Raw genomic sequence first — 18,006 nt, 5'->3', positions numbered from 1 at the left:
CAATTCTTGAACTAGTCTCAAGACAGCAAAGTTAAACCACTCCCAACCGGGGGAGATAACCCTAACCAGGAGAGGAACTGGGGGGGGCATGATTAGCTTTAACCTTTAACCTTTTGGCTCTACATAAATGTGGGGCAGGATCGGCCCGAAAAAGGGGGAGGGAGAGTCTGGCCACCACGTAGGGCCCCATTAAACCCTGAGCGACTCAGGCAAGTAGTGGGTTTTCGTGCCAGCGGGGAACGGAACTGTTTTCAGCTGCCTGGCGCAGGGTTCGTGTACCTGTCAGACGTTCGCGTTCATGAGACAGCTAAAGTCTTAAGAGAGGAGCTCTGCTTACTCACTCGACTTGTGCGCCTGAGTCCAGACTTGCTCTGATTCTCAGGCCTGAGAAAAAGCCGCCTGAAGAGAAGAGCAACAGGAAGAGGAAGTCCCACGCCCACCAACAGCAGAAAGCAACCGCACAGCCCAGAGAGGCTTACTTTACACACAGCTTTCACAACACCATTAACCCAACTGGAGGTGACACCAAATCCACGGATTTACATCCGGGGGACTAGTGAACACCTTCAAGACGTTAAATGTCTGTGACTCAAAATAACTTAAATTCAGGGTGTTAGGAGGCCAGTGAACGAGGAAGGAAGGTACTTACATCGCTTGAGGAGACCGTCCCTGCTTCAACAGCGACGCCGCTGCCACGCAGTTTCTATTACGAAATAAATAACTTATTACTTAGTTTTGCTTTTAACTTTATCCTACTTCATCAGCTTACGAAAGAGAGCTAAGCAAATTTTATCACTGTTTTCCTAACCCTACTGAACGGAGTATCATCCGCTAATAAAAAACGTGGGGATGATACGAAATATTCTAAACGCTGTTACACTCTTCCGGATCATATCTTCATCAATAAATTATTTTAAAAGGAACAATAATAAACTGAATACTAAGTTCCAATTACATTTCATAAGTGAAGCTAGTGCACATTTCCAAGTCTCAGGATTTACTTCCTGGGTCATTTTTCCAATGAGACAACTGTCTTAAGCTGAACCATCTACACTATATTCTGTGGCAAAGCTTTCCAAACAGGTGCCTGATGATGGGAAGGTACTACATGGAACTTAAAAAATTAGGTTATCCACAGCAGTGCTAACACATTGTCATGACAATCAGAACCTCACCTGTTACACAGAAATGACCAAAGAAAATTTAAGGTAGAAAGTCAGAAGCTGAATATGCAAGAGAAAAGTGATCATGAATTTCTGAAAGGAAATTTTTATTTTGTTTTATTCAATAACTTATCTACTAAGTGCCAGGCATAAGCCCCTATAACCCAGGTATAACAGTTAAACTATTGGGAAAAAGGCTCCTAAATGTCTCTATAAAGTCAAAGAACAAAATATCCAAATTGGCACCTAATTCAGACTTTTGAAAGTCTATTTCTATTAGAATCATGAAAATGTGGTCCTTTTTATGAGGGAGAAAACGCTTATGATAGAGAAAAAGAGACCTTGCAGAAACAGTGCTATCACGTGGCATTTAAGCAAAGTAGAAAATAAAAGCCCGAACAAGCCTCTGCTTCATGCCTGTCACTGCACCCTGATCAAAGGCTGTGGACAAGTGTCTGCCCACAGCAAGGGTGGTAGCCAGCCAGAGCCCAGCGGAAGCAGTGACCAGACTCTGAGGCACGCTGGACGGGCCTGAAGCCTCTCCCTGGGGCAGGACGTGCAAAGCAGCAACGCCGGACAGTAACTGAACGAGGCCAAAGGCTCGGCGATAAAAAGAGCAAGCGCGCTGGAAAGATACAGAAAGGTCTTTAAGAGCGTGTGTCTCACACCAAGTCTAATGAAAAGTGTTCCAGACACTGAAATCTCTGCTTCCACTAGTGACCGGAGAAATATCCCCCCGACTGCTGGACGTGGTTACAACCACAGCTAATCATTCTAAAACTGACCAATCATCTGTGAGGCACAACATAAATGTTACTCCTACGAGGAAAAGTCTAAGATGAAACAACCCAAAATGTTAGCGGCACACTGCAGCGTGCATTCTTTGCTACCAGATGTCATTTTATGAGTCCAGCTAGCATAGAGCCTTATTACCACCAGACCATGCCTAACACTAAAGCAGAATGAAGTTTCCTCAAAGGGAGAACTAATCTCATAAGAGGACAAAAGAAAGGGGGGGGCGGGTTACCTCTTTAACTAAGCGCTCTGATCCCAAATGATACACATGTAGAAATAAATACATCTCATCTTCACATACGTATTTTTCATGTTCTAAGTATCTTCTTTTTGAAATACCTCACAAACTCAGTAAAATCTGCAAAACTTGTGGCTCTTGTAAAAATACTTTTAAAAACTAAGCCCAAAAGAGTGTTAAAATGTATGCTGTTGACAGAGAAAATAATTGCTTTTGTTCAAGACACTTCAAACTCTCTCTATCCAAACAGAAAAGGTTATTAGGCTCCCCCCACAAAAAGGCAGGCAATGATAAGACAAAAAATAAATCGAAGCAAAATGTCATGGTGTCTCTCTCATACTTCAAATTAAAATCTACTAAAATCATAAAGTCACCAGCAATCTAAATTACAACTTTCCAAACCTTCATTTCAAATAGGCCCTTGCTTGTCATCTAGCCCTGAGGCCACCATGCCTCCCAGCAGGGCTTCTCCTGGCCCATCCTCCATGTCCCGCCCACACCAAAGCTCACTCCCTCCTGCCTTTCCTTCCGGATACAGATACGCCTCCCCACCCAGCTCAGCTCACTCCTTCTCCGCGGCTCACTCCCTCCAAGCCCCCTCACCACCTCTCACTTGGTCATCGGACGCCTAAAGGAAAAGAAACCCTCCACTGAGCCGTCGGGAGTGTCCTGCCATCCGCCCTGTGCTGGGGAACCCAGAAGACAAAAGGGAAAACTCGTCATCTGCCAGCCGTCACCCCGAAAGCTGTCCTCCTCCACGAAGAAGCGGGCTCGAGGGCCCTGACGGCAGCGAGACCACAGCAAGCAGGCTCCGTGTTCCCCTTTGGCCTTGAACTCAACCCCACGAGGACACGGTGAGATCCTGAGAGGGAGTCACTGAGGGAGACGTCCTCTCGGGCTGCAGAGAGCGGCCCCAGGCCACCCAGTGGTGCCTGGGACGGACCCCTGGCCAGGACTACAGGCGGGCTGACTAATGAGCCGTCCCGTGCTGTCTGCAGTCTGAAACCCTCCTGGCGGCAGCCAGGGCCAGTTTGTTTATCGGTGTGACTGGTCAGACAGTTTGGCCTGGGTATGTGACCACAGGGCATAAAGGACCCACTGCACACTTTCAAAGAACTCTCTCCAAACCAAGACTCCTGGCACCGATCTGGGTGGTCCAGGGTCCCAGGGCAGAGATGCTCGCCCATCGCACCGTCTCTCCTCCTCTCTCGTGAGCCTCCCACGGGCGCGCCCTCCTCTCTCGTGAGCCTCACACGAGTGCACCCTCCTCTCTCGTGAGCCTCACACGAGTGCACCCTTGGAGCTGTGTGCGGCCTTCCAATCCTCCAACCCGTGTGATCTCGGCAGCTGCCGTCCTGGAAGGGAAATCCTCCCTACCTGCTGAAATGAAGGGAAAATCCCGAGTGGCAGACAGGAAGTGGAGACAGGAAGGTCTGAGCTGAAGCCAGTCACAGGCAGAAAAGGTGAAGCCCCTACCCGACCTGCAAGCAGCACGGCTGACTCATCAAGCTCAGAATGCCTCCTTTTTAACATAGAGTTTCTGTAATTTCACATAATTACCATAAATAGCTTTAAAGAACATGGACGTTATATTCCTTTCAAAGATACGAAAAGGAATGTCTTTTACCTGTGAACTCAGCTGAGTCTTTATCCAATTGAAATAGTAATTTAAGTCACTGCCTTCCATCAATTCTTTTCCCCAAGCTGCTAACTTGGCAATAATTCTTGCTGCCTGAAAAATAAGAAATACATTTGAATATTATACTGATTCTAAAAATCACACCATAGACCCTAAGAAACAGGACTCATAACCATTTTGCTGCAGGATTTCTTTTAGCACTCAACTCCTCCAAAGATAATAGATTATATTTCATTTTTAAAAATATTTCTAATATGGTCAAATGTAGTTCTAAATATTTCCATTAAAGTGAACCAAAATCAGTTGTGTTTTAAGAATTTCACGACATTCCCTGCATTATTCTGAGTTTCAAAAGTAAGATTAGGATTCATTATAAGACCAGCAAAAATCAAAAGAACACAAAAATCCTTCTTAGCGACTTTCACCAAATCACTTGCCAGAGTTCTGAGCAATCGCTCCAACAAACTGCCAGCCACTACCTCGGTCATTCAAGCCCTTGTGAGTTCTCACAGTTACAAATCTGTATCTTGGTATAAAATATATCCTGGGTATTGAATAGTCATCTCTCTCAATAGAAACAAACACCTTTTTCTCCTCACTCAAAAACTTCTCAATTTTCTCCAAGCTATAAAATGAATCACGAAGGGAGGAGATATGGGGATATATGTATATGTGTAGCTGATTCACTCTGTTATACAGCAGAAACTAACACATCATTGTAAAGCAATTATACTCCAATAAAGATGTTAAAAAAAAATGAATCATGAATTTTTTTAATTAAATAGGCAGTATAAGTGTATTTTATCAAATCATCATGTTGTATACTTTACACCTCAATAAATCCGGAAATATATATAGATATAGATATACCTGGGGGGTGGAGGGAAAGGCAGTATAAAATACTACTTCTCCACCCACAAACCCAATTTAATAAATATTCTTTCAGTACTTTCTATAAGCAAGTTAGTGTTTCAAAGCTCTAATCATTCAACAGGAGTTAATCCTAGTAGAGACCGTGAAGGCTGATTAGCTAAGGCAAAAATACACTGAGGTCTGTTCCCAGATGTGCACACAGCGAGCGAGGTGACAGAGGGCAGTGTGTGTCGTGGCATATTCGGGAGCCTGCACCACGGGGGTGGGGGCAGAGCCCAGCACCCCGACTCCCTCACTTTGCAGTGACACGCGGTCGTCTTCACGTGCCTCGCTAAGTGAGTTCACGGACACGCTATCTAACTTAAACTGACCTGTCACAAAACAGGTAGGTGACACGAAAGGATCCCTGTAAGGAAACGGGAAATTGAAAAGATGACCAGCAGTGTAAGCACAGGCAAAAAGGGCAAAGACAGAGGGACGCGAGGCCCGGCGCTTCCCCTCCCAGCACAAGCTCTTCACCAGCACGGGGTGAACCAGCGGCCATCTGACACTCAAAATCTGAAAGATTAGCCAAAAGTAACTGAAATCATAGAGAAACTGAAACACAGACTTGGCTACACCATGAATAATGATGAATCTTACCCTAAATGTGTATTTGGTCTTTAACATATTTGTCAATTTTATTATAAGACCATCAAAATTAGGAAAATGTTTAAATCATGTTTCCAGACAGTGAAAATAAGCCTCTACACGATTTGAAAGAAGAAAATATATTAGTTTTTTTTTTTAAAAGTACTCTTTAAAATAGTTTATTTCATGAGTCCTCCTTTTTAATTTCTTTTTACGAATGTTCCATACAATATACGAACATACATGAATATAGATATATATGGAGAGAAAGAGAAAGCGTGTGCTCAAAACTGTTTCACTGACAGTGGATCTTGCTGTGAAAATGTAAAGACATCAACGAAATGCAGCCTCAGGAGCGCCCCCTGCAGCCCACAATGCGCTAGGAACAGAAAAGGCCTGTACAAGGATTGATTCTCTGATCGTCCTCTCAGACCTTCTGCTCAGTGTTAACACTTCCAAAGATAGCCTTTCAGGCTAAGTTTAAAACAGGAGTGTATCTAAGATATTAAAAAGCAATTAATTAACTACTTAATTAAAATAAAAATTAAACACAACAGCTGCTTCAAAGCAAAATTTAATTTCTATAGTAAAATGCAGTTAATTCTGTCACAGACCACCTAAAGCTGTTTGCACATGTGAATTTACCACAGGCTTTATTTTAAAATTTTTATTTATTTGTTTGTTGTTTGTTTGTTTATGGCTGTGTTGGGTCTTCGTTGCTATGCGCGGGCTTTCTCTAGTTGCAGCGAGCAGGGGCTACTCTTCGTTGCGGTGCGCGGGCTTCTCATTGTGGTGGCTTCTCTTGTTGTAGAGCATGGGCTCTAGGCACGCGGGCTTCAGTAGTTGTGGCACGCGGGCTTCAGTAGTTGTGGCACGCGGGCTCAGTAGTTGTGGCACATGGGCTTAGCTGCTCTGTGGCATGTGGGATCTTCCCAGACCAGGGCTCGAACCTGTGTCCCCTGCACTGGCAGGTGATTCTTGACCACTGTGCCACCAGGGAAGCCCTACCAAAGGCTTTTATCTCAATGAGTTCATCAAATGCTCTACAAACTTGAACTGTGTCAAAGCAACCCTGACTCCTCTGACCTCCCAACACCCCACATTACTAACCAGTAAGGAAGCGCTGCTTTGAAAAGTCAACGTCAGAGCAGTCACTCCTCTGGGTACTGGACGTTACCAAGTCACAACCGGCCCGGGTGCATTTCTTCCCTGAATCAGAAATGTGACCAATTCAAAACTTACCATATGAACAGTGAAGAGATCCTGGCGATTCAACATCGGCAGAAAGTAGGACCAGGCGGTGTTCTTGCTACGTTTAGCATAGTCAAAGAAAATGCTAACGCGCTGGTGATTTTCCTAAAAGAAAAAAAAAAAAAAAAAAAAACCAGAAAGAAAGAAAGAAACATCACTGATCAGAATGCATTTTCCTAAAGAACGTTAACAATTGTGCACTGCTTCTCAGCCTTTCATTTTATGTCCCCTCAATCCATGTTTTCTCTATTTTTTTTTAAATTTATTTATTTTATTTATTTATTTTTGGCCACACTGGGTCTTTGTTGCTGCGCGCGGGCTTTCTCTAGTTGCGGCGAGCGGGGGCCACTCCTCGCTGCGGTGCGCGGGCTTCTCACTGCAGTGGCTTCTCTTGTTGCAGAGCACCAGCTCCAGGCGCATGGGCTACAGTAGTTGTGGCATGCGGGCTCAGTAATTGCGGCTCGCGGGCTCTAGAGCACAGGCTCAGTAGTTGTGGCGCACGGGCTTAGTTGCTCCGCGGCATGTGGGATCTTCCCGGACCAGGACTTGAACCCGTGTCCCCTGCATTGGCAGGCGGATTCTTAACCACTGCGCCACCAAGGAAGCCCCGGTGTTTTCTCTTTCCAGTCGATATGAGATTTGTCTCCCTGTTATTATTACAATGGGGCAGGGGGTGACAATGGGGGCCGGGGTAGATAGTTTTAAGTAAAATCACCTTGAATTATTATGATTAGTTTAAATCAGGTGAGCCACGATAACAGACCCCCTGCAAGTGTAGCACCCGAGTTACAACTCTCCTCAGCCTGCCCTCTCAGTGCTGTCTGGACACCTCCACCCTCCTTCCACACAAACAAAATCGGGAAGGGCAGAGAGATCCCAATTCAGCCCTAGACGGGAGGATCAGCAGGAAGCACTTCAAGCTACTTACAAACAGGCCAGGGAAACAGGGAACTGGAGACACCTCAGATGTTCTAGGTGACCCTTAGCACACGGTGATAGAAAAATCGGGGCAGATGAAGACAGCAAAAAACAGCATAGCACACCAGCAGGTACATCAGAGGAACAATTAATTCTTAGCTGAAATCATGCAAACTCTGTCACTGAAATTTTCTCTGCATATCGCTGGCTGAAATCCACTATCTGGTTCACTAAAACATGGTGGTTAAGTAGCAATATTTGGTAAACAGCACAAATAACCACATAAACAATAATTTTAACTCTCGGATCAACATTCAAATCTTTTTAAATACAATGGTTTTAACTTTGGTCTGTGCTAGCAATTACCTATTTGAGGAGTAGACTACTATCTCTTTAAGTTAACAAATCATTATAGTCTAGACTAACAATTGAAATAGTTCCGATAACGACTTCATCAAAGAACTTGAAGTTCAGGTAGGTCATCATTAACTCCACTGGTGGACTATTTTCAAAGTTAAAATTTTACCAATAAAATCAATTGTCAGAATACGTTTAATCAGTAGCTAAGGATAATGGCAGCTACCTAAGTCTAAATCTCTCCACAGATCCTTCATAAACACAGGTCAACAAGAACAAATAAAACGATACACTTGAAGATGTCCTACTGCGGACACCGCCTTGATTGGCAAAAATGTAACAACCTGACAGCGCCTTCTGTTGGCAAGGCTGTAGGGAAACAGGCATTCTCACACGCTGGCGGGAACGCAAAATGGAGTATTTGGCGATATCTTAACAAAGCTGCGTATGTCGTTCTCTTTTATCCAGAAATCCCATTTCTAAGAACTTACCGTGAAGTACACTCCCAACAATAGAAAATACATTTGCATAAGGTTATTACCTTCATTATTTCTAATTACAAAATACGGTAACCGCTTTTTGCCCGACATCTTAGCGAGGCCTCAGTGGTAGCAGCTGCCCTCCGAGCTTGAGATGCCCCCAAAGACGGCAAGAAGAAAGATGTCAGAAAGTCGGCCACTAAGGACAAAGACCCGGAGAATGATCTACGGGCAAAGCCAAAAAGAAGAAGTGGTCCAAAGGCAGAATTTGGGACAGGCTCAGGAACCTGGTCTTCGTAACAAAGCCACAGGCGGCCAACTCGGTAGGAAGCTCGCAACCCCAGCTGTCGCCTCTGAGAGACGGAAGATTCATGCTTCCCTGGCCAGGCCAGCCTGTCAGCAGCTCCACAGGAAAAGACCTAGTGACGGCTTTTGAAACAGCTCAAGTAACCTACACCAGAAACACCAGAGGTGGAGATGCCCCAGCTGCTGGGAAGATGCATGAGCGGTCCCACCAACTGCATGTTTTGAAAAATAAAACTTTATTAAACCCAATATATATGTACCTGAACCAACCTCAATGGCTATTACATCAGAGGCCAATTAAGTAAAATATGGTATATCTACTAATGTCCTCTGTAGCTGTCAAAAAAAATATGGGAGATTGAACTGAAATGGAATGATTTCTGGCATATTGCTAAGTGAAACAAACAAAATACAACAGACTATGTCTAGTATGTATTTCTGTATAAGAAAGAGAGGGAAATAAGAAAATACATGTGTACCTGTACATGTGTACCTGTTTGCAATAAGAAAAACAGGAAGGACAAACAGAAGTCTACAATATTATGACCTACAAGAGGTAGGTGGGAGTGTGGGCAAGGGGGACTGGGGACATACCTTTCTGTATAGTTTTGACTTCTGGAAGCATATAAACGTTTTACATAATAAAAAATAGTAAAATAAAACCAACAGGGATGAGGAAAAAAACTGAAGTAGATTACAAACAAAAATAAATGAAGCTGACTATTTCTGGAAAAATAATATAACCACACTAAAACAAACTTGAACACAATACTCTGCACAACCTCGTTTAAAGACAAAGTACTGCAGACAAATACTGAACTCCAGGCAAAGGGCTTTTTTCGGGCATGCGGGTCAGCAATTCTGAGCCGACTTCCTCTGTATCATGGGTGGAACAAGTGAGTAACAGAGGACGAGATGACTGTGCCCCCTCGCCGGCACAGAAGACAATCCAGCATGGAACGGGGGGCTGGCATGAACTCGGGGGCGGGGCGGTAGAGGGCACAAACTGGAGATGGTCTGTGTGAACTCACGGTTTTTAATTTACGGGTTTGTAAATGTGTATAAAAATCGAGGGAATCTGTGCATGTGTGAGTGTGGGTGGGTGGGTGTTACGTATCAACAAAACAAGGGTCTGCAGGCCAGCTCACGGCCTCCTCATTCTAGTCCAGTCATAGGAACGCGGATTACCAAGGCAGACCACAGCACTCCCCCATTTATCCTGACCTTACTTTCCTAAAGGAAAAAGTGCCGAGAAAGACAGAGATCATTCTCCGACAGGCTTGCGTCAGCCCAGGCTGGACAGCCATCCTGAGCTGATAAAATCACAACATCCCTGTAAGGGACACGATGGCCCCTAGACGGGCAGCACCCTTCCTCCTAACCTCCGGGTGCTCAGGAACAGTTCGCCCAGTGGTTGCACACAGTAGGCCAGCGATAAATGCTCTTCCTCGTAAACTGACAGACGGACGCCCTCCAAGCAGCCAGACTGACTCTTTTCTTCAAGAGACAGGCAGACTCTTGAGTCTTCAAGACTCTTTTCCCTGAGACGTGCAGACAGGCCTTGGATTTTGCAGCCAGTTGGCCTGTTTCAGAAAGACTGCTCTCAATACCAACAATCTAAACCTAGACTATACTCCAGTATAAAATACAATACTGTGAATAAGGGAGGCCCTCTGTTTAGGGACAACAAAGCAGTAAATAGAAACTTCACGTCACTGGAAAAGTCTCAGATGAGAACCAAAATGCTCTCCAAGAACACCACGCTTTTGAGGGCAAGCACCGTGCCTACAGTCAGCACTAAACCCCCAGGGCCTGGCCCTGGCCCGGGACACAGGGGCACTGAAATCTGCTGAACGACTGAAAGAAAAGAGCCGCATCATCTGTGAGTAGGCAGAGCATCCGGAAAGCCTCAAGGGATGCACCGAGCACCGCTGCTGTCCAACGCAGAACTCTGAGGAAATACGGAAAGACATACTGATTCCCCGACATCCTAAAGACAACAAAATAGCCAGTGTGTGGGCAGTCCCATCTTTACCACTATCAGCAAATGACAACTCACACAATGAAGAAAAATATACTCTCACACTCTGGAAGGGAACAAGTGCTCTAGGTGAAACCTTACAGAAGTGCTGTTACTGGGAGAACACAAAAAGGTGAGGACCAAACGTGTCAGGTGAAGAGCACACCCACCTGCAGCGTGTCGTCGACCACAGTGAGTATGTACTGAACTGTCTGCTCTTTGGAGATGTGAGTCATCAGATTTATAAATGTCTTAGCACACTAGAAAAGATGAAATGAACATTAACCACTGCTTTCAAATGTGCAAACATGACATTTTAATGGAATTTCATTAAAATATTATTTCTCTTGCCTAAATTAGGATGCAGTTATAGAAAATGCCTGCCTTTTACAAATACTGTGATGAAGTATGGGAGGACCATACTAGGGTTTGCATCAGTTTTTTAATAATTTCTAGTGACGTCAAAATGTTTACTATTTTTAAATAGATCTCGCCACTATCAACTCTTAACACCGTAAAGACTAAGTTACGTAGACAAATCTAATATTATCATTGGTTTTGGGGCTTTTTTTGTTTGTTTTTTTGGTTTTGGGGGTTTTTTTGCTTTTACTAGGAAACAGAATACCAGAGCAGCACAAGTACAGGAATTCGGTACAATCACTGGAATCAGAAGGCTCTGAGCAGTCTCCATCCTATGATTTAACACCAATGTCACTGTCTCTCTAGAATTCAACAAAACTGGCACCCACGACATGTTTCCTCCCAAATTTCCCAGGATTGTTGTGAGAATCAGGCTGAATTTGTATACGGGCTCCTTCAGCCAATCAGGGCACTGTATCAGAAAATCTGATGGACAGCGGAGTTAGATGTTATTCTAGTGAGAATACAAAGTAGAAAAAAAATTGTCTAAAAAAACAGAAAAGTTAAGCAACTGTGAAAATACTGTATACTTTGAAACAGTAATTTCCATGCTAGGAATCTATTCTAATTCGAAAAAATTTTTCAGAAATGCAGAAAAGGATGGAGGAACAAACATACTCAATAGGACATTTTTTCCAAAATTAACAAAGAAAACTAGAGATCCCTCAAATGTCTTCCAATAAAAAAGAATCTTTAGTTAAATTATGACGCCTACCTACAGTGGACTATCACATGGTCATTGAGAAGATTTCTAGAATGTCTAATGACACGGGGCAGGTTCATGGTCTAATATCTGAACTGATCACCTGACTGCCTTCAGTCTGAAGCATCTCCTGCTTCTCCTCAGGACTTCTTTTCATTTCAAATCTTTGAATGAATTCACAGTCTTCGGAAGAAATCATCTGCCCCCTGGAAAGAAAGAACAAGGTTTTCGTTCAGCAAGAGTTGAAGAGCCACTGGGAGCAAGCGATACAGGACGCCCTGCCTCTCTCCTCTCGCTGCGAGGGTTGACACCAGACCCTGGCGTCCCACGGCCCTGCCGTCTGAGTCCAGCCGCACTATCTACTGCTCACGGGCCTCCCAGGCCCCGACCAGAGCTAACTTACCTGCAAAATGGGAACAAGAACCACATGCCTTGAAGGGGCGGAACTGAGGATGAAATAATTCACATGAGGTGGTTAGCACAGGGCCTGGTCCACAGGAAACACTCACTAAAATGCCACCTCTGGGCCTCATCCAAGTCTCAGCCTATCCCCGTCCCAAGCCAATTTACTTGGCCATCTAAGTTATCAAGACCAAACCCCCTGTATACAACTTTCTGCAGTCATTTCCTCCAGCATATTCTTTCCCTTCAGACCCAGAAAAATGTGAGCAAATCCTCTCTGAAAACATCCCCCTCCTCCCAGCAGTCAGCCCGCACTCCGTCTTCTTCCCCCACCCGAAGTGCTAACTCTCGATCTGAACTCCAGGCTGACCACTCCCAGCCCCACTCACAGATCACACGTATGACACAGGCACTCCACACCCTACAGGGGCAGAACTGAGGTCGTGAATGTATACCCCACACACACTCTATCCCCCAGCCAGGCTGATGGGACGATGGAAGCAAAAACAGACACTGTGCCCTGTTTCCATTAAGACTCAGCACTTCACGTACCACAGCTGGTCAGGAGAAAACGCACTCTGCACCCCAGGCTAGACCAAGATAACGACGCCACCCTGTCTGGTTCCAGCCCCCAAATAAATGAAGTCTTTTTTCATAAACCTGAACTCCCTAGCTCAAACAATTTTACCCCCAAATTTGGCTATGCTGACATGTAAAAGCATGCCACACCTTTTTAAATAGGATAATCATATGAAAAAGATGCAGTTTTTCTACCGTTGAGAAAGTGTACTATGAAGGTTATACTTGGTAATCTTGAAATTTTGCAGCTTTCTTTTGTGTTTTTATTTGGCAAGCCATTCCTTCTGAAGTCTAACTTCCTTGCATTTGTCCCAAGGAACCTGTTTTTGCTTTCTGTGTTTAACTTATTTCACCTGTAATCTTCCTTTGACAGTCCCACAATCTAACAGGTCATGGACTCCGGCCCCTCCTGCGATGAGCCAAGTCTGGGCGGGCCCCGTCCTCACAATTCCTCCCCCTGGCATCAGTCTCCTCCCCACTTCCCTGCCTCTGGGGTGGCTCAGCCCGATGGCCACGGTCCAACGGGTTTCCTGCTTCCAATCCAACCCTCCTCCACATCCCTCTGACCTACACGGCCAGGCAGCTTTGTCAAACACCCCCCCCCCCGACTGTTTTACTCCTTTCATTTGGTCAGACTGTGAATTTGAAAGGCGGCTCTACCTAGCACCTAGGCAGAGGCTTTCAACAAAAACCTTTTCAATCAGTTGACTCACTAAAATCTATGAGAACGTCCATGGTACTTAACCTACGTGAGCAGCTGTCTACTCATCTTTAAAATGAGGATAGAAAACTTACTTCACAGAATTGCTACGAAATTACCATGGAACAATATGTGACTTACCAAGTACGTTACTTCTTTTCCCAAAAGCTTGTCTCCACCGCACCCCTCCAAGTCCTCTGCTCATTCATGATCTGATCAGCCAGTATTAGCTGCCAGCCAGCTATGTGCCAGACACCTTAAGGAACAGGCCACACAGCAATGAACTAGACACCCCTCCCTCCGTGAGCTCACATTCCAGCGCAGAAACCAGAAAATACACAAGCACAAAAGCAAATACTTTTAAAAAAAATACACACACACATATCATCATAATGCCAGGATTCTAAAAGTTTATTAAAAAAAAAAACCTAAAGCTAGGTAGGGAGGAAAGGACATATTTTAGCTGGATTAGAGAAGGCCTTCCTGAGGTCACCTGCACAGACACCTGAATGAAGGGAGTTAACGAACCAAGTGATCCAGGAGGAACTTCCACAGATAGAAGTGCAAGTGCAAGGACGCTGGGGCAGCAGTGAGCTGGCTGTGAGAGCAGGAACGTAGAGCAGCTGCAGGGCTGGGGGCAGCGGGGCGTGACGTGACCTCCGCTGCGGCTCAATTGAACCAGAGCTGACTTAACAATGTCACGTTAGTTTCAGGTGTACAGCAAAGTGACTCAGGTATATAGATATAAAATCTATAGGAACGCAGAGCAGCTGCAGGGCTGGGGGCAGCGGGGCGTGACCTGACCTCCGCTGCGGCTTAACTGAACTAGAGCTGACTTACAATGTCACGTTAGTTTCAGGTGCACAGCAAAGTGACTCAGGTATATATGTATAAAATCTATATCTATATATATAGAGAGACTAAAATCTCTATCTATATATATATAGAGAGAGAGAGAGGGAGAGAGAGAGAGAGATTCTCTTTCAGCTTCTTTTCCCTTATAGGTTTTTACAAAATATGGAGCATAGTTCCCTGTGCTACACAGCAGGTCCGTGCGGGTCTGATCCACATTGTCTGAAATGACTCTCACTGCCCTGTTAAAACTGTACCTCCGGGGCACAGTGACCGTAGAGACCCCCGGCCGCGTGAGACGCGGGCAGCCTGCGCCAGGCGGCACGGGGCACCTGGAGAGAGGCGGTCAGACTGGGGACAGGGCCTGGGTGTGCAGACCTGTGCCTGGGCGGGGTGCGGACTGTCAGGGACAAGAGGGGGGGGGACGGCCTCTGCACAGCTGGCACGTGTGGGCGCCACACTCCGGCCCGCAGCAGCCTGGGCGGGGCCCCACCAGCCGACCTGAAGCTCCCCGAGCCCTGCGCATCCTTCTGAGTCTCCACCGCCCGCCCGGAGGCTCCTTCCCTCCCGGCAGCTCTGCCCATGACTCCCACAGGCATCTTCATGTGCTCCCTGAGGACGTCCCCAGTGCTGCTGGGTGATGATTCACTCCCTCCTTTTGTTATCTGGGAAAACTTGACATATGTCTCCATTTTAACGCTTACCACAATTCGTTATTTAATTTTTTAGTTAAAGGTTTGCTTCCTCATTAAACTTTAAACTCGAGAGGAAGGACAGTATTTTTTTTTTTTAATTAATTAATTTATTTATTTAGGCTGTGCCAGGTCTTAGTTACGGCATCTTAGTTAGTTCTTAGTTACGGGATCTTTAATTGCAGCATTCAAACTCTCAGTTGTGGCATGCATGTGGGATCTAGTTCCCTGACCAGGGATTGAACCCGGGCCCCCTGCACTGGGAGCACAGAGGCTTAGCCACTGGACCATGAGGGAAGTCCCGACAGTATTTTTAACTCTTGCATCCTCAGGACAGTTTTACTGGATTCCAGTTTGACCGGAATAGCCACGCCCATTCGTTTATGGACTGCCTACCTGAATGATTAAGAAGTTTAATCACGTGTAAATACACTTTAAGGCACAGGACTTCCACAGTAACATGTTAATGTGTGAGAGGTACTGGCCTTTGACACTGGGCGATTGTCCCACGGGTTTTACTCTATCAGAAAACAATGTGGCATCAGATTCACTGATAACTCACGGGTCCCGTCCAGCCCCCAACAAGCTGTGAGCGCTCTGGGGGTGGGGGGAGCACATCTCACACCCACTGGTGTCCCCACAGCCAGCTCAACAGAGGCACACGGCTGACATGTGGGGAGCATCTGTGTACAGACGTACAGAGTAGATGGCTTCTATAAAGGAAACCACGAGCTGGACAGCAGAATAAAGGGCAGAAGTAGGAAAAAAGGGAGACTATGACGTACGTAGTGGGGAGGCCTTGGAACAGGAGGAACAGAAGAGAAAGCAATTAAAAATCTCCCTGTAACTACGAACGTTCCAAATGCCAACGCGAGGGAACACCTGCCCGTCAGCCAGTGCTTTATGATCAAGTTCAACATTATTCTATTTAGGTTATAAACAGTCGGGCTTTATAAACATGAAACTCCTTGCCTTCCAGTCTAAACACACTCTGGACTAAGATTAGGAAACAGAGCTCAAAATCCTCATTTCACAGGGGACTTAAACAATTACACAGACACAGATGACCAGAGAAAACAGCAGAAAGCCCCTCTGGCTCCTGCCGTTGAATCTGTGGCCTCACCATAATCCATGCCCTTAGACAGGGAAACCAGAAGTCATCCTAGATGCTTTTTCACCCTCATACATCAAACTGATCACCAAGATTTTCTCCAATCTCCCCAATTCTAGCCATTCCCACAACAGGAATACTGCTCTAACCTGTCCCTAGCTCCAGGCTTATTATCCACAAATCTACCCTCCTCACTGAGGGAAGAACAATCCAACCAAAAGGCAAATGTGATTATCTAATTCCTGCATAGAACTATCAGGTATTTCTAATTCCTCCAACAGTGAATTTAAAACTGTGTTCCTTGGGCCCAGAAATAGACCCCTAAACATATGGTCAACTGATCTCCAAATGATCAGTTTATATACCTGACCTCCTTACTAGATTACAAGTTTATCTTTTAGTAGCCCCAAAGACTGGAAAAAATGCCTCAAACTTGGCAGGTGGTTATTAAACGTGTGAGGAGTAACTAAATTAACAGAAATAAATGGGATCATTTTGGTACACTGCATATACCTCTTAGAACAAAGCAAACTGCTAAATATAAAACTAGAGCTTTCCCAATTTGCTTTTCAAAATATGCATGCAAATCTTAACTGAATTTCCTTAATAACTCACCGTTATGAATATACCAAAATAAACAGATATGAAGTAAAGTCAACACGATAAAGTATGGTCAAGGATAAATGAACACTCACTTTAAGATAAGTACAGAACACCCACATGCTAAATCTTAACACACACAAGGAGGGGGAAAGAACTAAAATTTATTGAATGTATTCAACACACCAATGCTTGTATTCAACTGTGCTAATGCTTTAAATACACGATTTCAGCAACGCTCCCATGGGATATGTATCCCCATTTCACATTTACTTTAGTGAACCTCAGAGGAGTTCAGGGATTTGCCGAAGACCAGCAAACTAGTAGACGCAAGAACCAGAATTCAAACCTAAGTCTTGAAACTCAAACGCCTGCTCTCTTTGCTGGTTGTCTGAGCCCTTCTGCAACCCCACCCGTCCCCACGCTGATCACCAAGGCATACGGGGCGGGGGGGGGGGGGTGCGGGGGGGGGGTCGGGCAGGCTCTGCCCATCATCCTCTTCCTCCCTCCAGGGCCTGAACACTCCTCCTGTGCTCCCCATTCATCCAAACAGTACCACTTTCCAGGCAGAGAAGGTCAAAAGTGCTGGGCCAGTGCTGCCTCCCAACTAGAGCCCCAAGCTGCTTCCATCACACGAAGCTGTCTCCCTGTGACAGCTAATTAGTCTAAGGAGGAAGTGTTTTCTTCCACATTTATTAGTATTTTTCCAGTATTCCTCTCACAGAAGCATGACCATGAAAAAGTCTGCAGCAAAGGCACATGATTACCCATGATTCACAGCAAACCAGCACTCACTGAAGGTAGGACTGCCAGTTCACTTTGTTCGCACGAACTTCTGCAGCCTTGGCAGCAATGATGTTGGTTGGAACGGCAGCATCCACGGCGCCCCGGATATCCATCTTGGTCATCTAAATTTATGATCTTGAATGTTTTTCTGCAGACCTTCGATTCTGATGCAAGGTAAAACCAGAATACAAGGTGTGACTGTTTTTTTAACAACTACTACTATTATTATTATTAGCAATAGCATCATTATCACCTTAGTCTCTACAAGCATTCAACTCAAATACTAAATATCCTAAATATTAAATAGTTATGCCATTATATTTCAAATCTTGTCCCATTATGCACTGTTCCACAGAAGTGTTCTCTGTAGGTTTTTACTTTTCCAGGAAAGGTTTTCTAATTATTGGCACCAATATCGCAGTAAGATTTCTAAAGTAACCATTTAAGAAATTGAATTAAGAAACCATGCTTAGAATAGACATACAAAATAGG

General features: G+C 45.0%; 1 protein-coding gene across 9 annotated transcripts in view; it reads right to left on the bottom strand.

The window, feature by feature from the left end:
* Positions 1–18,006, bottom strand: part of ATP6V1H (ATPase H+ transporting V1 subunit H) — a 63,047-nt gene that overhangs the window by 42,859 nt on the left and 2,182 nt on the right. For 5 of the 9 annotated variants that reach the window (XR_014236721.1, XM_082364754.1, XM_082364753.1 and 2 more), the window contains exons 2-7: positions 17,524–17,678; positions 11,896–11,998; positions 10,840–10,929; positions 6,581–6,694; positions 3,824–3,928; positions 650–703 (exon numbers count right to left, since the gene is read on the bottom strand). Coding sequence is in view for 8 of the 9 variants with exons in the window: in XM_082364754.1 (XP_082220880.1) it covers positions 650–703; positions 3,824–3,928; positions 6,581–6,694; positions 10,840–10,929; positions 11,896–11,998; positions 17,524–17,636 (579 nt within the window). In the remaining variant the exon portion in view is untranslated. Of the gene's footprint in view, positions 1–649; positions 704–3,823; positions 3,929–6,580; positions 6,695–10,839; positions 10,930–11,895; positions 11,999–17,495; positions 17,679–18,006 lie in introns of those variants that run through there. The other 4 variants (XM_082364757.1, XM_082364759.1, XM_082364760.1 and 1 more) reach the window with 3 other exon arrangements.

Source organism: Balaenoptera borealis (genome assembly GCF_965194805.1).
Source record: "Balaenoptera borealis genome assembly, chromosome: 17".
Taxonomy (NCBI): domain Eukaryota; kingdom Metazoa; phylum Chordata; class Mammalia; order Artiodactyla; family Balaenopteridae; genus Balaenoptera; species Balaenoptera borealis.
The sequence above is the reverse complement of the archived record's forward strand: the minus strand, read 5'-3'. Positions and strand labels throughout refer to the sequence as shown.